Raw genomic sequence first — 22744 nt, forward strand, 5'->3', positions numbered from 1 at the left:
CAAAGCAACAGTAAAAAGACTTCAAAACCACCAACAGCAATCTCCTTATGCAAGGCTACAATCTAATTTAAAATATTTAGCAGAAATTTACAACAGTATCCCCAATCTGTAAAATAGTATCTAGCCCAATAAATGCAAGCATTTTGTCATAGCTTCAGCAAAACTGGAATACTCCAGACTCAGGAAAATTGAGTTTCAGAATCTCCAATTTTACCCCTTTTATAGGACTGAATTGCACTGTAGCTGTCCTCAGAGAGGCATGAGTAACAACTCCTTCATTTCTGGAAAAACATGTCATAACACCTACACCAAAACACACAAGCAACAGTCTTAGCTTCAGGAACTTACTGCTGCATGTTGAAACGCCGTAATTTCTGAGAGGTTCCCATCACCGTCGCAGGTAAAACATTAATTTTAAGAAAAAAAAATAAAGCATTGGGAGAGGAGAGCAGCAGCATCCAATCACTCAGTGATTTTGAAGCAAGGGAAGTGAGGCCTGTTGACGACTGCCTGTGTTCCGGATGAGTGACTGTGAGCTGGTCACCTCACGAGTGGCGCGCGAGGCAGCCACTGTGCTCCCCTCACGGCGGCCCAGGGCGCATGGCCCGGCGAAAGGGCCGCCTGCCACCGAGTTACTTCGGCCGCAGGGACTGGAAAACCCGCACAACAGCGTGGGTTTCCACTGCATGGAAACCACCGCTGCCGCCGCCTCACAACTGAGGAGGAAGGAACCGCTCGCATGCATGTGCTATAGATATGCAAGAGGATGCTCTTGCAAGACTTCATCTTGCTAGCTGCAAAAAGTGGAGGAATTGTAAGAAAGAAGGACCACAGTCATAGTTCTAAAGCATTCAGCTGTGCAGTATATACACTCATATACAGTCCTATAAATATTCAAAAGGCACTGTCCGTATATACAATGTCACTGCTGGAGCTATATTAAAAACCTGGGGCTTTCAGGCATTGCATGTATTCCGAGCGTGCGTCTGCCGCTATACTGTACTGGGCAAAGAACATTAGTAGCATTGCTAATTCTTCTCATCTACAGAAGCCTAGATATGCGCATGTGCTAAAGATGACATCTGTTTTGCCCAGAGACCCAGATGACAAATTAAAAACGTCCACTTGCCATAACTGCAGTAAGTGCAGCTTTGTATTAGTGATTAGATCATCAAACCAGTCATCAAAGTTGGCTTTGCAAGATGGTGCTGAACTCAAGTTCATGATGAGATTCTTCCAAGTGTAACATGAAATTTTCTCATAACTGAAGTTTTGAAGTATGATCAAAATATTTCACTAGCAGGCATAATATTTCCCCAGATAGTCATCTAGGAATATTTCTCTGTATTTAAAACTTTCATGAATTAAGTATTATTTTTCTGTGAATTTTTATAAAATGATATTGCTGCCAAAAAGAGCAGTACCACATTCCCCTCTAATCTCAAGCATATACTCCTGGATCATCTCTTGCAATATCTCTAGCAAATATGTGCCTGCAGGATATGAATCAGCTCAGTCATCAGTTCTTCATACGAAGATAAGCTATATGTATAATGCTGCAGACTATATGGTAGCATAGTGCTACAACACATGCTCTCACTCCTGAAAAAGATCCTGCTCACATTAGCGACATCTTAAAACAACTATACATGACAATTGCAACCCAAGTTCCTCACCACAAAGTTTTTCCTTCCGCCCACTAGTGTAACATGACTGCTGTGAGCTAAATATAAGTGGATTAAAACAAAAGTCTCTCTCCAAACACCACCAGAAACAAACAGCCCTGCTTCCCTATTTAGGACTTCCTCAATCACTGGACTTTTGAGTCACTCCTCACTGGTGCAACTACACCATCTGCCCTGTTCAGTATCAGCTTTGTCTTTGAAAGAAAATGTTTTTTCTCACAGTTCTGCTGTTTTCCTACAGTAAGCCAAGGACATACTTACAAATAATTCTAAATATCAGCCATTGATTTTGTCTGAAGGTTTTCTTCTCTTCTTGTAGCTCAAGTCTCTTGGCAGATTCAGAAATCAACGATGGAAGGCAGAGGTAGGTAATTTTTTTCCAGTTCTGTGATATGTCTTGGCATCAACTGCTCCCCTCCAAAAAGAAAGGGGAGGGGGAGGGATTCTAGAATGTCCGAAGCTGTCAAGTAAAATTCAAACTTTTTCCCTTGCTTGTGTAATGAGACAGTTTGCAAATGTTTATGCAAAATAACCTTCTTCTTGTTGACAACACTATTTTATGTACATTCAAAATTACTTTGAGTTATTAAAAACTATTGTATAACCCTACATTGGCCATAATTTACCTTAATCACAGTTGGCTTATTACCGTTTTCTATTAAAAGATGTTGCAGTTTTTTCTCAGTTTTCTTTGCATGATCCCATAAACACCAAACTATTTTGATAAATATTCAATGTTTCTGCTACTCAAAAGTCAGGGAGGATAAAGTTGTTCATACCAGATCAATTCTGTTCATTCACACAGGGCTGTAGATAAAATACTGTCTTTTCTTGAAGGTTTGCATTATCTCTTAACTAGCATCAAAAACACCTTCTCTCCAACAATTAACACCCCACAATACTTTTATTTCTTGGTTGTGCTTCTGTTATAATCATTGCTGTTGCGATGCCGAAGTTTATTGTTGGTTCATCTAAATATCTGTGGACTTTGTGTGGATATGCTCTGTTTTGTATGGAGATACGCATTTTTCATTGAATGTTTGATGCTACATATTGACAAATACAAAGCTGCGGCGCCTGCTACAGGAGGTGAAGAAATAATAGGACAACTAGGACAACTTTCAACAGAAAGAGGCATACCAGCGTCTTCAACACTTTGTGAATAACCTAGAAGATACTTGGATGATAGGTGCCATGAACTCACTGAGAAGTTTCTTCTTTCTAGAGATGTCCAACCCCACGCTCAGCCATGTTCAGGGCACTTTGGAAGTAATAATGAACCAGAATGTGAGCCTCTCCTGTCACTCAGACTCTGGATCTCCACCAGTCAGATATACTTTGTTTAAAGGAAAACAGAAGCTAGCCACACTAAATAGCACAGACTTGACCCCAGCTATGTTTTACCTGACCATCAACTCTGCCAGGGATGCGGGTGAATACAAATGCAAAGCTGAGAACAGAATCTCCAATAAAGGAAAATACAGCAAACCTGTCAACTTAACCCTTATAGGTAGGTCTTGCTTTATACCTTCCCCACACATTTCATTTCAGGAGCACAGAACCACCCCCTCCGATCCAACCCACTGGAGTTTTGTTTGCTACAGGTGCTAGTTTACCCTGCACTGAGTGTCTGCCTTGATTACAGAACTAAATTTCACTGCCCTCGATATTATTTCCTTAGGGGTCAGCAGTGTTACCCTGATCCGGCTCAGTGAGCCATCCGTCCCCTAGGCCTATTTCATTTGCTTACGTTGATGTTTTTCTTTGGAGTTTGTCCTGTGCTCAGTGACAGTCTTTTTGGTTTCTTTTTACAGAGCCAGTTTCTAAGCCAGTGTTAAGCTCACCCAGTTCTCAAACAAACAAAGGACAGAATGTGACACTCTCTTGTCTCTCAGAAAATGGTTCTCTTCCTATCACATACATATTCTTCAGAGGAAGAAAGAACATCTCCCACCCAATGCGGATGCAGAAAAAGGAAGCAGCTATATTTGTTTTGTTTATCAATTCATCCAGTGACTTTGGAACATATAAATGTAAAGCTGGAAACAGCTTTCCCAATAGCACAAAATATAGCAACAGTTTCAACTTTACATTAGCAGGTATGTCAAAAAACTTATCATCACTAATAAACAAGGACAACTGTTAGAAGAGACCCCTTCTTTCCTTGATCTACCTGGGGGAGATTCTAGCTTCATTTTTCTCTTTGGTTCCCGTAAAAGCGAGGGCCTTTCAATCTCATCAGTGTGATTAGATCACTGGCTGCAGCACACTCCCTCCTGCTGTAGTGGTGTGCACTTTGCACTCTGAGTGGATCTATTAACCATGGTTAATCTGAAAGGTGAAAGAAATGCAAAGTTTTTATTTCAAGCTATAGAAAATACTTAGAATGCAAAAAAAACCCCACTTTTAAATAAATACTTTTTGTTCTTTTTGACAGAGGAGAGAAGCAATTTTCAACCATTGCTCATTTCTCTTGGGCTGATCCTGCTGTTGTTAGCAATAGGATTTGCTCTGGCAATTCCATTTGTCATTATTCCTTCATGTAAAGCAAGTGAGTTATTTGATGCCTATTTCAGTTTCCAGAAGTGCTAACTTATGTCAATAGAATCTATTGTGTAAACACGTTATAAGCAGAATTAAGCTCTTAAGAATTAAGATGTTGTCACTCTGCTCTTAACCAACATCCAGATTGGAAGCAACTTACAGGACATTGACTTCTCAGCTGAGTTTTAGATGGCAGGCCTGCGCTATGGGAAGAAAAGCAATACCTGAAATATACAGATAAATGATGGCAAGAACTGATCCTGAACATCCATAATAAAGAATAGAAATTCTATTAAAAATATCATTGGTTAAGGGGCAGTATTAATCATGACAGCAATGTTAAGAAGTTCAAATATCTTGGAGCTGTTTATTTCCTCACAAAGAAGTGGATGCATATATGTTTGTTTCTTTTATAATTTTCAGAAAGAAGCAAGTCTGTTAGGTCCTCAGGTGGCCTTATTTCAACAACAAATGCAGAAGAGACAGAAAACTACGTCATATACACAGAGATTGGTAAGTTTATGCTTATCTCCATTTAGCCAGAAAACTTACTAGTCTGATTGAAGAATACCATTATAGTATTTGTAGCTAGTACGGGACAATTCCTTTACATATTACAAAAGAAAAGAGAAAAGGATCCCTACTATGTTAGTGAGCTAATGGAACACCTGCTCACCATGACCTCTGAAGTCCCTCAAGATCCATACTTACAATCTACCTGTCAGCCACACTGCCAAAACTGCAGCTTTGACTATACTGGATAAAGAGTTCTGGAGTCTCATGCAAAAAAACCACAAGTACTTAAAACAGAAAAGAAATAAACCAAAGAATCTGTAAACTCCTGTCATTGCAGGGGAAACAGCCATTACAGAGGAAAGAAAATTAAAGACCAGAGAACTACAGTGCACATTTACTAAGAGTCAAAAATGGGATCATTTGTAATAAAATTATAATAAAAGAAAACTTGAACAAAATGCAGGAGCTACACAATACACATTAGTTCTTTGTGTTTCTCATCTTTGACAAGACTCAAAGTCACTTAAAACAATTAAGTAACAGAAGGCAATAATCAACAAGGCTACTGAATTAAGACATTGTACCAATTGTGGAAAGCACGCAATAATGAAGCCATTGCACAACAGCCACAACACATAAGGAAGATTTGAAAAGGACTACATGACTTACACTATTCTCAAGAAAAAAAAAATTATTATCTTTCCTGTTCTAAATACCAAAGGGAATCATTCTCCCCAGTAAGCCTGCCTTCCTGCTCAGGTGGTAAAGAGACAGAATTGCAGTGGCTCAGCTCAGCTTGCCTAATATTCTTTGCAGCCTCTCTCTGCACTCTACCACATTGCCTGTAAAGAGAGTGAAAATAATTCTGATAAGACCTATAAATGCTACAAGAAGCACATGTAGATTTTATATCCTGGATCTCACTGCTTTGTACCATGACAAGAATTACAGGGCCATAACCTCTTGTACTTAATTCTTGCTCTCTGTCTTTAATCCAGAGTATGTTAAACCTGAAGAACAGTATGCCAACTTTGCCATCATTAGAAAGGAAAATGAAAAAGGTAAAGTTCTTAAAATTAAAATAGTGAAATATCTGGGGTGCACAAAGACACTGGGGAGGAATTTGCTGGGGATTCTTTTTAGATAGTAGCAGTTATAAAGTGAAAATGCTTACCTACTACAGAGAAATTAAAGTAACTTGAAGAAAAGGAAGGAAAGTAAAAGTCTATCACCAAGCTATCGTTAAAAAAATCAGCAGCTTAATTTGAAACCGTGCAGGCCATGTTATGTGACCAAGCTGCTAATGGCCTATTAAGCTGATGTGTACCCTTATTAAAGGATGGATTATGTTATTCTGGCTTTCAGACAAGAGAATCTCTGCTACAGTCTATTCAAAGGTCGCCACAAGAGATGGAGTACAAGGTAGGATCTCACTTGTGATTAATTACATATTTTACACAATCTTTACTCCTCAGATGTTCTGAGCACCGCTGAACTGCACAAAAAGAGTAGACGATGCTCAGATGTTGCTTTCATGGCCTATTTTACAGACAAACAATAACCTAATTTTCTCTACTTGTGAAATCCCTAAACTGACAATTCCTTCAACTTGTAACAAAGAAACAGAATGGGTAAAAAATGGAACTCAGACACCCAGCTACCAATCTCATTTGTCAAACAGCACAAACAGCACCTTATGGTCCAAGTAGAACCACTAACAAGAGGAAAAATAAACAACAAACAAAAACAAAGTCAAATACAACATATAGCGCCAAACTGGCATCATGGTTTTATCTGATGAACTGAAAGCAAAAATGATGAGCTCATAAGTGATATCCAGATGGAAACCTTCCACTCACATCTGTATTCCTGTGTATGTCACTATAGTAACAAAAGAGATTTTAATGAAAGTCCTTGTCTTTAGTGACATTAATGATTTTCAGTGGATGCATGCATCATTGCATGCACTTTAAAGCACCTATTCAATATACTGACTTAAGCTGTATACACATAGTAAATCCATTCATTTAGATCATTCCATTTATATCTCAACTCTCTATATCTGAATGCAAGCGCAATACTCAGGTACGGCATAAGCATGATCACACTTTAGTCTTATTTTTAATTCTATGCCACAAGCTTTGTCTACTAAAGCTTTTGTCAACAAAATGCTTAACTGTTTACAACTGTGTTCCTCCGCACCCCCCCCCCCCCAATTCCTGTTTAGTCCCTTTAATCCTCCCTTTTAATCAAGCGCAAGACAGAGTAGATTACATGCTAGATTGCAGAACAGAGAACAGTTGATAAACACATACTCAGGGAATGATTTTAGAAAGAATGAATACCATTATTAAACTTTTCTAGATTAGAGATTTTTTCTGTGTTTCTTTAAGTTTTTAAATTGCAAGTTTGTAACAAAATAACGAAACTGGAGGTATAAAGAACGCAGTTAAGTCCCACTAGCAACAGACAAGCATGCTTCTTCCTTCTTTTCTGGTCAATCTAGACATCGAGATGGTCCGGATTTGATAGAAAAGAGCTGTACCAACAAGCTTTAGTGGAACTATTTTCAGAGAGATCAGTGATACCCTGGAAGTCAATTCAGGCACAGAGATTAAAAAAAAAAAGTCATTTTATTAGAACAAGATAAGTCTATCTGTTTTTCGCAGATGTTACATACTTAGTTAAAAAGTCCTTTAGCCTAGAAATGTGCATCATTTCCTTCATGGTGGTGTCTCTGCTTCTTAGCTGGACCACTCCACTCTCCAGAGTAACATCAGTTATCAACACAGTGAAGAGAACACTCATCTCATCGTACCTGAGAAGATATCAATGCACTTGTTACTGCTTTTGGTGTAGAAAAAAATCAAAACAAGATTTGTACATATGATCATATGCTGTTAATATTTCCTTTTGTTACATTGTACTAAGTCATGTGTGAAGATAATATTTTCTTGTTGTCATTTCTTTCTTTCCTCATTACATTTCTTCAGGTTATTGGGTCACTTCAGAAAAAACAGAGAATTTTATCTGAGGACCTACTGTATGGATATTTTTGTATATTTTCTACTTTTTTAATAACCAGAATTACTTTTATAGGCGAAAAAAAAATCATTCAACAGCACGCTCAGCATTTCTGTTGAACCTGAAAGTTCTTTGGATCACTTACTGGAATATTATTTATCTGTAGAAAAAAATCCTTCAAATATACCATTGGTAGTCATTCCAGGCTTGAAAAATTTCCTGATCAAGACCAGATATGGTATGCATGAAATAGTACTACAGAATGAAACACAGAAGCCAATCCGAATGCAAAAGTGGAAAATAAATCAATTCTTCAAGTTTATGACTCATCTTTACTTTAGAAAGCTTTAGAACTTTACTTTTAAATTTTAGAAGTTTATTTTCCTAGCGAAGTCTCCAACAGCTATTTTACAGTTCAAGAGCAACAGCAATGCAAAAGTAAGAAATTAAATGAACTGTGCATCTTTCAAAGTGAACTACCTGGCATTGTTTTTCATAACAAAATAATTGAATTTAAATGTATGGTTCTGAATACATACCTGCAGTCATTTGGCTACTGCACATAAGAACTAGTTTATTTTCACTAGTTCACAGAATCTCTTTCACCTTCATAATTTAATTTACAAAATGCTTTTTTTCCTTACTTTGCATAAAGCTGCTCCAGAGATATTTGCATGGTTTCAAGATAACCTGGCCATACAGAAATCCTGTTTTCTGACAGTTCATTGAATAATCCTTGACAAACCTGTATTTAGTTAAAAACAAAAGAAATAGTCTTTAAGGGTTTGAAATCCTAAACAAAAAAGCCATTCAGACGGTAGCATGTGCAACATTAGCATTCCCAGCTAGTATTAATTTACTGGCTAAAACAAGCTTAGAGTGGAAAGCAACTTGGCAGCTAGATTGCCACTGACAATCTTTTTTAAATAAAAAAAGTTAGTTCTCTCCCTCCTGTGCATATTTTTTAAATATAATGGACTTTAAAACAACAAGAAATCTTCTGAAGGTTTAAGTCACATTATGATAATCACGTAAGACTAAGAAGCCAACAGAATTCTTTACTTTCCTTCACTTTGCACAAAATTAGCATCAACTTTATTATTAATAAAAGGAGTACAGGTTATGTGTTTCCCACTCTCCATGGTGTACTCTTTGAGACACAGCTCAGAAGCTACACGGTGGAAGCACTGCTGAACCATGGCAAACACGACTTTCCAAGAATCACAACAGAGTAGCATGATTTTCCCCCATGTAAATGTTGTGAAAATTATAACAGAAGAAAACATGAAAAGTCAATGCTCATAATTAAAATGCTTTCTCCTAACATACCTGTCTCAGCTCTGGTGTTGGACCTTTTCCTACATCCAAAGCTACTTTAATAGGTGCTAAACAAGGATGAAGCTTGAGTACCTAAAGTTACAAAAAGTGACAGATTACTAGATATTTACACTAGATGCATTTAACAGAACTACAGAACATTTAAAAAGCTACTTGAATTTTTTAACTGAATGAAGAACCGCATTTACCAGAAAAAAATCTAAATACGCATAGCTTTTCTCATAGAAAGCAAAATTATAATCATACTTCATAAAACTAGCAAATGTCAGTTACACTACCATGGCAGACATTATTTTGTGCCAGATGAGACCAGCACAGAAAACAACATTTGCCAGCAGAGCAGCATCATCTTTAACAGTTAAGTCCAGAGAGATCCAAGAGAGTCCACCAAACCTTTCACCTGCAGTCTACTCCTGTTCTTAGGAGGTACACACAAGAGTGTATACCCTTGTGCACTCTTGTGTACCCTTACTGGGTTAACAAATAGTTTGAAAGTCAGGAACTCCTAGGGACTCCAGGAAATCAGGGTAGAAATAGGATTAATAATCGTCCTTGGGAAAAATAACCCACTACTATCTGTGACCCAATTCTCCACACTTCTCTAGCAGCCCACAAACTCTGATGGAAGGAGCCTTCCCAAGCATATTTTCTCCCACACAACAACCACATTGATCCTTATAGCTCTTCCATCACTAGCAATAGGCCACTAAGCATCAGAAAGGAGCTAAGGCAGGAAAGGCGACCTCAGACAAGAGAAAAAAATGGTCATGTAGGTAAAGAGGACAGTACCATGTGCAGAGGCAGTACCATGGGACCAGCCTGTTACTACTTGTAAAAAAAAAAAAAAAACAAACAAACAAAAAAAAAAACCACCAAACAGGTGCTTTGTCTGCACCTATTGGGAAGGGGAACAAAACAGTCATGTGAAAGAAAAACAAACTATTTTTGCTTAAGTTCACCACAACGGCTGACCCACAAGGCATTGTTGGTACCCGTTACCCTGCTCTAAACTAACAAACACACTTCAATGTTAACTAGTTCAGTCTATTCTGGGGACTTTAATAGACATATCTGCACTGATCTAGGCTGTGACTTCTATTTAAGTTTTGCACTTAGATCTGAACTCCTCTTCCACCTGTTCTTCCTTAGACTTTCTACAGAAATTTACCTTTCTCTGTGAATTTTTCTTTTTCATTAATGGATTCTCAACTAGCTGTAGAGAATCAAAGAGATAGGCTAACGTTCCTCGGTCCAGGTTTCCACTCACAGAGAGAACATGAGGAATAACATTCTTCCTCCCATCTCGGCCCTGAAGGAAAAGAAAAAACCCACAAAGGGATTTCTCAAAAGCTGCCTCAAAGGGTTTTGTAATGAAGTATTAATTCCAAGCACCCTTATCATATTTAAAATACAGTTAGACATATATTTTTAAAATGTTACTACTGGCACCTCAGGTGTAATAATAATTAGGGAAAATAAAATATGTGAGGAAGAGCCACATACAGATTACTTCTAAGTATGAAATGGGATAAGTTATAAAACATTTACAGATTCTTTCTGAGAGGAACTTAGCAACAAAACAGACTTAGGAGTTTTTCTTAACAGCAGCTCACTGAAAGAGGCATTTGATAATAGTTGTCTTGCCAATTTACCTTGTTTCTCATTTCAAAGAATTAACTCCATACAGAAAATATTTCATACCTATTTTTTCTGCATTAAGATCACCCAGAGACATTCTGACTTGTAAAGTACCAATTACACTGCTTTTATAGTAAAGATTACACACCAAACAACTGGATCACAAAAACAAAACAAAAACTCACATATTTTTATCAAGAAACAATTTTAATGTAAAGAAATGAACGTAAGGCTTACAAGTAACTTTGATCTATCCTCTGGATACATTTGTAACAGTTCAGTATCACCCAGGTTTATCAATGTTTCTATTGTCTCTTTTCCCCATGGAAAGCCATAGCATAAATTAAATCCTTTTCTTCCTTCTTCATCCTGAAAGTCACTGCTGCTGAAGTTAGATGGGCCTATTGCAAACTGAAAATTAAAGATATAAGAGACGACCCATTACTGTGCATGCTATATTAATCACAAATAATGAAGCAAGATAAAGTCTATGGTAAGCTTCAGCTTGAAGTGCCATATAGTTTTTATACATCATAACCCCAAACATTTTGCTGTTTCTTCAAGGTAGTAATCTTGAGCTAAAATTACATACAAAATGAAAACGTTTACCTGTCTACAAGTCATATTATGAACTATTTAAAAGAGCTGTCAATCTTAAGCATTTTTTGATTGTTTGTTTCTTGCAAGAAATACATGCATTTCAGTCACTAACAAGCAAATACCTTTCTCCACCATTGGAGTCTCTGCCGTAACCAGTAATCAAGCCACTGTCCTGCAGTTCTGGGAGAGCTAAACCATACAAGGGATGATGTGGTCCTTTCGCCTATTCTTTAAACAATAGCAAGGTCAGCAAATTAACTCCTTCAAAGATAATAGGAGAAAGGAAAAAAAAAAAAAAAAGAAAAAAAGCAAGAGACAAACGTTCAAAAGTAATCCAAAAGGGAAAGTACGTGTAAAAAAAGGATGGTTTAAGTACAAAAATCATGCATTACATTACTATACCTGCTGAGATTTTCACTGCATTGCTCCCTTTCTGGAATGGAGTGAAAACACACTCCCATCTGAGCGAGGCCGTATGGTAGTCTCTTGTTTACCAACTCTAAACAGCTATCGTACTGTGCTAAGGCACCTGTGCAGAGACGAGTGTTCATTTTAGCCGCCACAGTTTTTAATTCTTGTGAAAGCCCGTGCTTTCACACAAACTTCGTTTCAAGACCTCCCCGCTTTACACAGGTCATTTATACGAGGCGGGGTCTAGGTGGCTTTAACGTTGTGCAGACACGAGGCCCTGGTTCGTGCAGCGCTCTGCTGGGCACTGCGAGGTTACAGGGCCGAACAGGGCAGGGGAAAGACGCACGTTGGGCACCTTGGGGCGCCTGGAAGGGGCGGCCGCTCCCGCGGGCGGGCGGGCGCTGCTCCCCGGGCCCCGCGCGACGCGGAGCGCGGACCTACCGGGCAGCAGGGACTGGCGGAGCAGCCCCGCGGCGCCCAGCGCCTCCTCCGCCCGGGGCTCCCCGCCTCGCGGGGCTCGGCGCGGCACCTCGGCGGGCACCAGCCGCAGCGCCTGGGCGGCCGGCGGGGCGCCGGGGCCGGCGGGCCCGTGCAGCGGCGCGTCCACCGCGAAGACCTGCTCGCGGAAGGCGGCCACGGCCTCCCACCACTGCGCCGCCAGGTTCGCGCGCAGCGCTACGCCGAGCGGCCCGAAGGCCGGCGGGCAGCCGCAGAGGTAGGCGCGCCAGGGCCGCGGCCCCGCGCCGCCCCGCACAAAGTGCCGCCGCCGGCAAACCTCGAGCAGCTCCTCCCCGCCTGACCCCTCGCCGCCGTCGGCCGCGTAGGGCCGCGCTGGGGGCCGCTTCAGCGCCGGGCGCCCCAGGGCAGCGCGGCCGCACAGCCGCCCCCCTTGGCTGCAGCCCAGCGCCATCTTCCTCCCCTCCCTCAGGGAGGGGGCGCAGCACGAGGAGCACCGCGAGCACCGCGCATGCGCTTCAGCCACGCGCGCGAAGGCGGAACGCGCGTGCGCTGCTGCCAGGCCCGCGCCCCGCTGAGGCGGCGGCCGCGCGCCGCTGTCCCTCGCGGCTCGCTCGGCGCCCGGCCGCGCCTCTCTGCGGGTCCCGCAACGGGGAAGCGCCCCAGGCGGCTCCGCTCCGCGCGGACTCCCGGCTCTCGAGCAGAGATAGCGCGGTAGAAGCCTCCGCAGCGGCAGAGCAGTGGAAATTTCCATGCGTGCTTCGCGTCATGGCTTTGTACCGGTGCCAGAAGGCAGAGTAAACACCCAGTGTGCGGCTTCATCGTGAAAAAAAAATCACACGTTAAGGCACAGCAAACTAGAGTCGTGTCAGTGCTGGCCCTGTGGTACACTCAGTCCTGCAGGGGTTACTAGTTAAGGCAGCAGTAGGGCCCGAAGCTAGGTGCCAGTTACTTCTGTTACTGGTCGGCAAGGTTGCAAAGACCTGCTGCCCTGAGCCAGCCTAGGGAGTGGTGCAGAGCTGTCCTCAGTGCACCTCAGCACTTTGTACCTCCCTCCCAGAGCCAAGATGACCCTGTTTAGCACAGCCTACTAATTACTAAAATATAACATTAATTAAAGGGGGGAGGGGAGTTTAAGATTTCCAATATCCCCTTTCAAGCAGCCTAACTTTCACAGGATCAGAGAGGCATGCTGAAGGTGCTGGGTGCTATTTCCTATTAAGGAAGGGGGAAAAAAATCCTATTTTAAAAGCTCCCAAGACTACTTGGATTTTCACTTAGATCTTGAGGTTGTCATGTCAGAATCTTTAATTTAAAATTAAATTTATAATTAACTTAGAACTAGCTTATTGTTACTGATAAAACAAGGAGGAATGGAAAACTGAAGGTCACTGTTAACTGTAAGTTTAAGCTGCATTAAGGGCTTTAACTAACCTCAGGATCAAGAGCTTTCCGCATTCAGCTCTGAGTCTGCTCAGGGAGATACTTAAGACCATTGTTTTTGCTCAGCATTGGAGAGTGGTTTGAGACCATTTTATTTGCATGGACTATGAAGTATGGTGGGAGAAAGAACTGTTCTTCAGGCCAGAGCAGAAAGCCAAAGCTTCTAGTCAGTGAACTGCCCACTTCCCTCCCTCCACTTCCATAAAGAAATCACTGCTCAATACCAGTTTAAGTGTAATTGGAAGTTTTAATACTAGCGTCTTCCCATATCTCTGAAGCTCATAGTAAGCCTGCATGCTAACTCACAAGGCTTGACAGCTGTAGGTACATTACACTCAAGCCTAGCCTGCATGTTTGCTCATGTGAAGGCGACACTTATGGTGCTGCAAATAAAGGGAAAAAAAAAAAAGAAAAACAAAGGGGAGGGGAAGCTTCCTCCACTTGTCCCAGAAGCTCATTAGCAACACCCCTTAAGCAGAGTTTTGGTCAGCAACATTTTTAGCTATACCATTACTCCTATAGTTTTGGAAAAATTAGCCCTACTCTATTTAGACAGGGAAGAGTACTGTTTCCAATTTAGAAGCCAGCTTTAATTTTCTTCCCGCTGAAAGTGGAGCCTGCCCTGCTAAGCAATCTAGCCCAATCAAGGCAAGGCTGCTTATCATATATGCTTTAGCTTAACTGCTTAATCAGACACAGTTGAAAAACCCTTCTAGAATTTAATATAAAAACATTTGAGAGTCCATTAATGTAAAGTTGTGCACATGTTGAGAAAACTGCAATTTTAAAAGAAAATTCGGTCTTCAAATATCTTTATTGGAAGGCCATGCACTGCCTTCGTTACTGTATTTCAAATCACTGTACATTTACTTTGAAAACACTGTCTGCATTTTCTAGTACAAAAAACTAAAAATTGTTTCAGGAATGTAGAGAAATATTCAACTTAAATAGCGAAAAAAGTGCACCATAATTACTGCTGCACTGCAGTCATTTCTGCATTTCTCATTTCTTAAATAACTATCCTGTCTTGGTAACACACAATATAAAGAGCAATTATGAAAAACTGAGACATTTAAATACACTAAGTTATTGAGAATAACTTGTCGGCATTGGGTAACCTATCATAGGAGCAGCAGTGCCAGTGGCAGGATACGCATACTGCTGTTGGTTCATGCCATTGTGCATATTTGCAATGTTACTCCCATACTGCTGCTCATAGCCATTCTGGTAAGCGCCTGCTGCTGCTGCAGCTGCTGCTGCAGGGGTACCAGCCCTGAAGCCAGCCTGCATGCCTGCAGCTGCAAAACCGTTCCCAAAAGGAGTTCCATTACTGTAGCTTTGGGTACTAAAGGCCCCATTTTGAGCCTTTGCTCCAAAGTCTCTGGTCTTTCCTAACGCACCATAAGTTCTCTCAAAGTTCTCCCTCTCTCTAAAACTACTAAATCCACCCCTTTTGCCCGCAGAATATCTGTCACGTCGATCACCTCTGGAACGACCTATTAAAGAAAAACACAAGACCACAGTTTACATACAGGGTTGCATTTCAGCTTAGTTGGAATGAAATAAAAGCTTTTAGCTCCCTCTTGATCAACCATGAATGAACCCAAGAGTTATCTTTCCGTTTCAGCCCCATCAAGACGAGCCTACTATGAAAGTCTTTGCTACAGCGTATACCTGTCAGGTACACCAAAGTTCAGGAAAATTGTTAGGACAGAACACGGTGACAATCTGGAGACAGCCACACTTAAGAGGTATATGCTCTGTCCTGGAATACAACTGGTAGCATAAAGACAAAAAGTCACTCTGATCTTGCTAATGGGACACTGTTCACTCCATGCCACATTTTTCCAGACACAGGAAACAAAACCACAGGAAACAAGTCCTGTCAAGTGCATTTGTGGTCAGCATTACTCATGGTGCACTAAAAGGTGCTCTGGAGACCACGCACACACAGTGTAGGGGATTTTCTGACTAATAAATACCTTTTCAGGTCACCACAACAAACACCTAAGCCACCTTTGACATCCATTCTTAACAAGAACTTGGGAGATATAATTTGAGTTTCTGGTGTTTGGAAAGCCATGCACCGTGGCTCTATCAGCAGTACTTACCTGCACCTCTGTCTTCAACCAACTGAAGCAATTTGGGGTTGATGGCTTGATTAGCCTCTCGAAGCACAGAGATGAGGTCATTTACTTGCTTAATATTGTTAGGAGTAAAGAATGTGTATGCTGTGCCTGTTTTGGTACTGCGGGCAGTTCGTCCAATTCGGTGGATATAGTCCTCTGAGGAGTTAGGGTAGTCATAATTGATGACAAATTTCACATCTTCCACATCTGTAAAGTGTTGCAGTGTGGCAAAAGGCAATGTACAAAGTTTTGCACACCACAACAGCCAAATTGGAGATAAACGTTAGACAAGAGTACTTTAAAGGAAATAATGGCTGCAAAGAACATTGTTAGAATTATCCATTTCTGCATGAATATTGTGGAAGGGAAAGTTATGCACACTCCATCTGTTCCCATCTTACACCCACCCTGTGATCCAAAACCTTACCATAAAGGAGTATGCATTTGCTTGTCAATCCCAACTCAAGAGTCCCCTTTACAAATCATCAAGTGACATCTGAAAGCTTCTTGCAGTAGGGCCACTAAAGCTCACAGCAGCCTCTTCATGTGCTCATTTGAGGACCTTAGAGTAAAAACATACAAGGTCCTTCACATACACACTCATCAGAAGCTCAAAAAAAAAGGGCCACACTGTTCGTCTTGCCAAGACCTTTGAACTGCAGCTGCAAGAAAAACATACCTGTCCCCCAAAAGTCACCAAGTTGTTTTTATGCACTGTCTTGTCTAGGCAAGCACTTCCAAGAAGCCAGGTTCACTTGAGAATGTGTCTCTCTCTGGCAGGTCTCGACATGACGACTATGTAAAGGTGGAGGAACTCCGACTTTCAACGGCATTTAGAAAAGCCGTTGCTTTCCTGTCCCACTTGCTAAAGCGAGAGGTGGGCTTTTTCTCAGATTTCATGTGCCAGTACTCACCAATTTGTACAAGGCTTAGTACATTTTAAAGCTGCTCTCTCCATTTCATGGTTGGAAAAAAATTTCATTGAAGTTTAACTATTTTCTTCGACATTTCAGCAAACTCACTGAAATTCAAAGACCCACAGATCACAGCAAACAGTATGCACAAAACTAACAGTACTGCACCATGGCAAATCATGCAAAGCATGGAGAGAAGAGAAATACCAGGGCAAAGTCAACTGTAAATGAAGTTGCTTATTTCATGAGAGAACAGGTCTATGGGGGTAGTAGTTTAAAGGATGATCTTTGCCTTTTGAAGATTACTGGCACACAATGCTCTCAGCTTTCACCTCTCTATTTGACTGGATGGAGCCAGCCGATCATTTCCACTAGTTCTCCATCCCCCTCGAGTCCTCCGATTGTCATGCCTAGGCCTTGCCACAAAGACTGCACCTTTATGTGAAGAAAACTTAGAAAAATGCAGAGGTTAAAGAAAGCAATAGACTTTCTTTAAATAATTTTGGGCAACTGGCATTACGAGTTGTACTAACCTAGACCTCTGGATGCAACATCTGTAGCAATCAGGATTGGTGCTTTCCCATGTTTGAATTCTGTAACAGAAACAGTTCATCAGTTTCTTCATTTATCAGCTAACATGGAAGGAGTCAAAGAAACTACTAAGATACTCACCATTTAGAACCCAGTCCCGCTCCTGCTGACTTTTATCACCATGGATACCCATTGCTGGCCACCTGAGAAATATGTAAATTGATTGATCAAACTTGAAGTGGTCTCACTGTCCAAAGTTAAAACTAATCCTAGAAACTGTGTGAAATTAACTTGTGTCATTGTGTCAAGTTTTAACCCATGAAGGTTCATGAACTTGTTTACAATATCTATAAAAGTGACAAAAGTTCAAGCTACTATTTACTTACCCATCTCTCCTCATTTTCCTGGTAAGGTCATCGCACCGTCTTTTGGTTTCCACAAAAACAATTGTTTTGTTTTCCTTCTCACTCATGATTTCTTCCATCAAACGAATAAGCCTTTTTTGGAAAAAGGTGACAGTTAGGACTTAGACTTAACCATGCTGTGCAAACTTATTTCCCTACCAGTCTGACATGGAGCTTATTTAGCAATATCAGACCAGTACCAGAATTTTTGCTATGAACATTTTGTACCCACTGACTACTTACTTGTCATCTTTCTCTACATCGTGACACACGTCCACAATCTGAAGAATGTTGTGGTTCGCACTCAATTCTAATGCTCCAATATTGATGTGCACATACTCTTTCAAAAAGTCTTCAGCCAGCTGTCTTACTTCCTTTGGCCAGGTTGCACTCCACATCAGAGTCTGCCTATCGGGCTACAGAAGGAGACTGCGTTACTACAAGACTATGAAGTTGAGCTAAACACCTCATCAAAAAAGTCTACCCAAGACAAGTCCAAGCAAGTTAACTACACTGTTCTTGTTTTAAAGAACAGTTATGTATATATGCCATTTATACTCACTCTGATCTGATCTACAATTTTTCTGATCTGTGGTTCAAATCCCATGTCAAGCATTCGGTCAGCTTCATCAAGTACAAGGTAAGTGCACCTCCTGAGATTGGTCTTTCCAGCTTCTAAGAAGTCTATGAGTCTTCCAGGTGTTGCAATGCAGATTTCCACACCTAAAACAAAAGCAGCAAGTCAGATTAACTAGTTTCCACATTGCCTCATACTGAGGGGCACCAAGGCTTATCCATACCTCTTTCTAAGTCACGAATTTGTGGTCCCTTTGGAGCACCTCCATAAATACAGGTAGACTTCAAACGGCATGCTCTGCTATACTCCGCAGCTACCTGCTGCACTTGTTGAGCCAGTTCACGAGTTGGTGCCAGTACAAGACACTAGAAAAAAGATGTCCGGCTTTTAGTTATTCAAAGAAACAAAGCTAGTCAAAGAGTTTTTACAAAACTTTTGTAAAGCACAAAAAATAGGTCACTGCATACTCTGGTGACATCACTGTAGTATAAGTAACACTGTTATTTGAACAGACACAGCTAGTGAGAAAGAAATATTGCTATGACATTAAGAAAGTCTTCTGTCATTACATAAGCATGAAGTAGATTAACAAAATAAGTTTTTTTTTGAATAAGATGTTTTCATTTAGGAATACTTACTATAGGTCCATCTCCTCGCTCCAGGAATGGCTGATGATTTATATGCACAATGGCAGGCAACAAGTACTGTGTGCAGCAAGGAGATAAAAAAAATCATTATAATCTCTTTCCAGAAGTGTTCAAACTGCATAAAGTCAGGCAGCATTGCCATTGCTGAATTCAGCAACAGTCTTAAGTTACAATGAAAACTTACAGACAGTGTTTTCCCTGATCCAGTCTGCGCTACTCCAACCATATCCAGTCCACTCAAGGCAACAGGCCATCCTTGTGCTTGAATAGCAGTTGGTTCGGTGAAGTTCTGCCTCTGAATCACTTCCATAACATTTGCTTGAAGAGAGTATTAGAACTCATTAACTTACTTTTTTCCCCATGTTTGATTAAAATTATATCTGTCAATACACTGTTCTGCACTTACCAGGAAAGTTAGCTTCATAAAAGTTTATAATTGGTTTTGGACAGTTATGGCCCCTGACTGTTACTTCTTTGCTTGATCTGTACTGTTCAACCTCTTGCTGCAAGACAAAATGCCCATTATTAGAAGATTTGATACCCAAATTTCCTTTATCCATGCCCCAAGACTCTTAGCACATTTATACTGTTTACTTTTACACAAGCTGGATAGAGCACATACCGCAGTACGTCTAACTACATCAGGATGTTCTTGATAAAAGTTCTTCTCAAATTTTGGCAGTTCATCTAAGTTCCATTTCTTTTTTGTAAGCTTTTCCCCAGGGTTTCCAAACTTCTTTCCAGATAGCAGTCCACCTCTACTCCCCCCGAAACGAGGGGCTCCAAACCTAGAGAAGAACACATCATAATATATATTTTTGCATACAACTCATCATGACAGCCCAACCTGCAACTTGACCATTCAGTTTTATACATTTTACATCCTACTGAAACTCCAAAGCCTATTTAAGTTGCAGCTACCACTATTAACTTAGTTATAACTCAAACTACAGTAACATGCTACCTTGCGGCTTCCACAAAACTAAAGGATTCTTTACCAACCTACAACTCAGTGGAAGCCTTAACAGAGCTGCATAATCCCCATGATAAAAATGGTTTCCCACACAAGTGGCCCTCCCATTGCATGCCTGCCCACATAAAGTGGGTATGGGGCACGTGGGCAATCTCGGGACAACTTTGACAGAAACTGTGGGTTTTGCATCCCAAAGGGCTCGCTCCTGTCAGTAACAGTGTTTTTAGGAGGTCACATGGATCCTTTTGTTCAGGAAGGGCCCATCTCCAAAACCTGTCCCTGCGGCTCCGGGCAGAGCGAGGCCACGGGCCGCTACGGCGGCTTCAAGCGGGCGCTCCCTCTCCCGCGCTGGGCGCGATCCTCCCTGCAGCGCACAGCGCTCCCAGAGGGGACCTGCCCGAGTGGCCGCTGCTTCCTGCCAGCGCTGTTTCCTTTGTCTCTCATTTCTGTCTACGCCACATTTTCCAGCCGCTGCCATTTTAGAGCCGGAGCTGGGCGGGGGGAGGAGGAGGAGGAACAAAGGCGGCAGCAGCAGCCGGCATTTTGATTTCCCCTCAGTCACCGCATGGCGGGGCCGGCCATTAACATCCGCTTACACAACACAAAGCAGGAGCCGGCCGGCTCCTGGCAGCGCCTGCGGGAGCCGCCGTGCGCGGCGTGGGGGGGAAGGGAGAGCAGGGAACCGCCCTAGCGGGAGCTCCCCCAAGGCTTCTCCGCCATCGACGGAGCGCCCGGCCAACCCACTGACCCACAAACCCGCCGCCAGCCCAGCGCGCCACCGCGGCCGAGGTGCGCGGCGGGGAGGGCTGGGGGGTGGGCGAACGGACAAAAATCGAGCTCCGCGGGAGCCATCCGCGCTCGGGGCGCTCCGCGCAGTGGGCTCAATCCCCTTCTCCCGACCGCACCCCTAAGGAGCGACCGTGGGGTCCGTGGACTTCGCCCCCTCCCGAGATTATGTGGCCGCCCACGCATAAAAGCCTTTTCTCTAAAGCCCTTTCCTTCTCTTCCCCTCCCCACCGCGGAGCTCTGGGGCCAACAAGCTGCGGGGAAGGGCTCCATGGCCCAACCCCCACGCCGCGCCGCCATTTTAAACGGCTAAAGCGCAACAGCCGAAATGCCCGCAGGCGGTCTAAGAGTCCGGACGCTGGCGGCGGCTAGCGCCAGCCGGGCCCCCGGACTCACCCTCTGTCCCTGTCGCTGGAATACCCGGACATGCTGATGGAAGCGATGGTGGCGGTCAAGTGGCGATCACTAAAGAGAAAGGCGGACGGCACGTCCGGATCCCGACGCCGTTGACGGGGGCCACTGAATGTAGAGCGCCTCGCCGCCCGGATGCCGGTTATATAGGGGGAGCCGCAGGGGTTGCTGGGAGCCGGTTGGTGACGCAGGCGCCGAACCCGCCCCTTGTTTTATGTAAGCGGCGCGAGACTCCGCCCCCCCGCTGGGCGTGGCCGCGCCTCGGCCGACTGACCGGCTTCTGCGCTCGCGGGCGGAAGTCCCCCTCCCTCTTGGGGGGCGTGGCCTACGCTGACGTCACTGCAAGCAAAGGCGGGGGGAGGTGTCACCCCCCACACTGCCCGCGCAGGGAAGGGCGCGAGCCGCCGCGCATGCGCAGAAGTGCGGCGCGGAGGGGGGAGGGCGCAGGCCGCGGCCTAGCGGGGCCGCCCGACCCGTGACAGGAAAAGCGACCCCTCCCCCACACAACCACCACACGATTTAGCCAGGGACAAACAGCAGATTTGGCACCGCAGATCAATAACCGGCCATCTAGTGTCCTCACCCGCCCCGCACTGGCACATGCCTGGGCAGAGTCTCAGGGCAAACAGGAGGTTGTTGGTGTTTTTTTTTTTTTTTTTTTTTTTTTCTCTGGGACCTAAGAACAACCTAAGTCCTTCAGCTTTCCAGGAAACAGAGGAGGCTGGACACACAGAGGATCTGTTAATAAAGTCAACTAGTGGGCTGCAAATGTTATAAAATGAGCCCCAAAATGTTCTTGTAGACTGCCCCGTGGCCTGGGCACTTTCATAAATATTAAAATGCATGTGATTGGGAGCAGGGCCTATTTTTATCTTTCCAAATTCCACCCCGGGTCTAGCAAAGCGATTTAAAGGTCACCAGGAAGCTCGCCAGTGCACGGAGGGACGCGGCTGCTTGTTCAGAACACGCAGGTGTGACAAATGTCAGGCACCTGCAGTGTGTGGCCCTGCTCACCTTCCCTGCTCCGTTAGCTTCAGGAATGACTTGTACATCTTGCTGCTACCTGTGGCTTTAAGCACATATGAGATAAGAGTGGGAGCGTAAGCAGCCATACTGCCAGAGCACATGAAAACAGCGTACGGAACAAGTGCCCTAACAACAACTTCCCTCTGTGGCCTCCCACCTTCTGACGAGCTGTGGCTGAAGACTTTTATGAAGCAAAAATAACATAATTGTATTTGCATTTTATTTGCATTTTTGTTCTATTTGTGCTCCTAGTTTCTAAAGCTGTGACAAAGAGTTTCACAGTTTAAATATACACTACCTGAAAAGTAGTTTTCTTAGCTTTAAACACGGTGATGATTTAAGAACAAGGGGGTAACTAACAATGTGAATTGTTAGAAATGGTAAATAACAAATTCCCATCTACTTTATCTACACTCTTTGTGGACCTTGGTATCTTCACAGTCACCCCTTTTCTAAGTAAAAAGTGCAGTCTGATGACTTCTTTAAAAGCAATTCCGCACTTCTGATAATCCCCCCCCCCCATGCTTAAGTTTACTGCGCACAGAATGCAAAATCTGCCCCTCATTTGGATTTACATAATGAGAGCAAAATGGTGGCTTTGTTTTGCCCTGCTTCCTAACGATGGTTCCTCCCTTTTTTGACTGCTGCGAAGACTGAAGCAAGTTTTCAGAAAACAGTACTAAATGATACC

The 22744-nt window shown here is 42.8% G+C and overlaps 3 protein-coding genes across 4 annotated transcripts; 1 reads left to right on the forward strand and 2 right to left on the reverse strand.

The window, feature by feature from the left end:
* Positions 1 to 1891: 1891 nt before the first annotated feature.
* Positions 1892 to 7607, forward strand: MILR1 (mast cell immunoglobulin like receptor 1). Its single transcript, XM_026046821.1, is given in 9 exon segments — positions 1892 to 1968; positions 1970 to 2049; positions 2911 to 3195; positions 3500 to 3784; positions 4123 to 4236; positions 4653 to 4742; positions 5744 to 5806; positions 6111 to 6167; positions 7494 to 7607. Coding segments are annotated over 9 exon segments (1077 nt in total). The 3' UTR covers positions 7520 to 7607.
* POLG2 (DNA polymerase gamma 2, accessory subunit) lies at positions 7360 to 12666 on the reverse strand. Its single transcript, XM_026046820.1, has 8 exons — positions 12198 to 12666; positions 11748 to 11874; positions 11468 to 11573; positions 10983 to 11156; positions 10276 to 10416; positions 9099 to 9179; positions 8414 to 8514; positions 7360 to 7563 (listed from the first exon to the last, which is right to left on the reverse strand). Exons 1-8 carry the CDS (start codon positions 12664 to 12666, stop codon positions 7398 to 7400), a joined length of 1365 nt encoding a protein of 454 aa, XP_025902605.1. The 3' UTR covers positions 7360 to 7397.
* A 1216-nt stretch (positions 12667 to 13882) lies between these two features.
* On the reverse strand, positions 13883 to 21160 carry DDX5 (DEAD-box helicase 5). Of its 2 annotated transcripts, none has more exons than XM_026046736.1 (13): positions 21037 to 21160; positions 19480 to 19645; positions 19264 to 19360; positions 19042 to 19175; positions 18849 to 18914; positions 18434 to 18575; positions 18196 to 18356; positions 17877 to 18049; positions 17616 to 17726; positions 17371 to 17432; positions 17232 to 17291; positions 15767 to 15991; positions 13883 to 15151 (listed from the first exon to the last, which is right to left on the reverse strand). In XM_026046736.1, the coding sequence occupies exons 1-13, from the start codon at positions 21042 to 21044 to the stop codon at positions 14742 to 14744; spliced, it is 1815 nt and encodes a 604-aa protein (XP_025902521.1). In that variant the 5' UTR covers positions 21045 to 21160; the 3' UTR covers positions 13883 to 14741. The 2 variants fall into 2 exon arrangements, with proteins under 2 accessions (XP_025902521.1, XP_025902520.1); XM_026046735.1 differs by having other exon boundaries at positions 21013 to 21101.
* Positions 21161 to 22744: the final 1584 nt, after the last annotated feature.

Source organism: Nothoprocta perdicaria, unplaced genomic scaffold (genome assembly GCF_003342845.1).
Source record: "Nothoprocta perdicaria isolate Ctin4 unplaced genomic scaffold, notPer1 scaffold_46, whole genome shotgun sequence".
Classification (NCBI taxonomy): domain Eukaryota; kingdom Metazoa; phylum Chordata; class Aves; order Tinamiformes; family Tinamidae; genus Nothoprocta; species Nothoprocta perdicaria.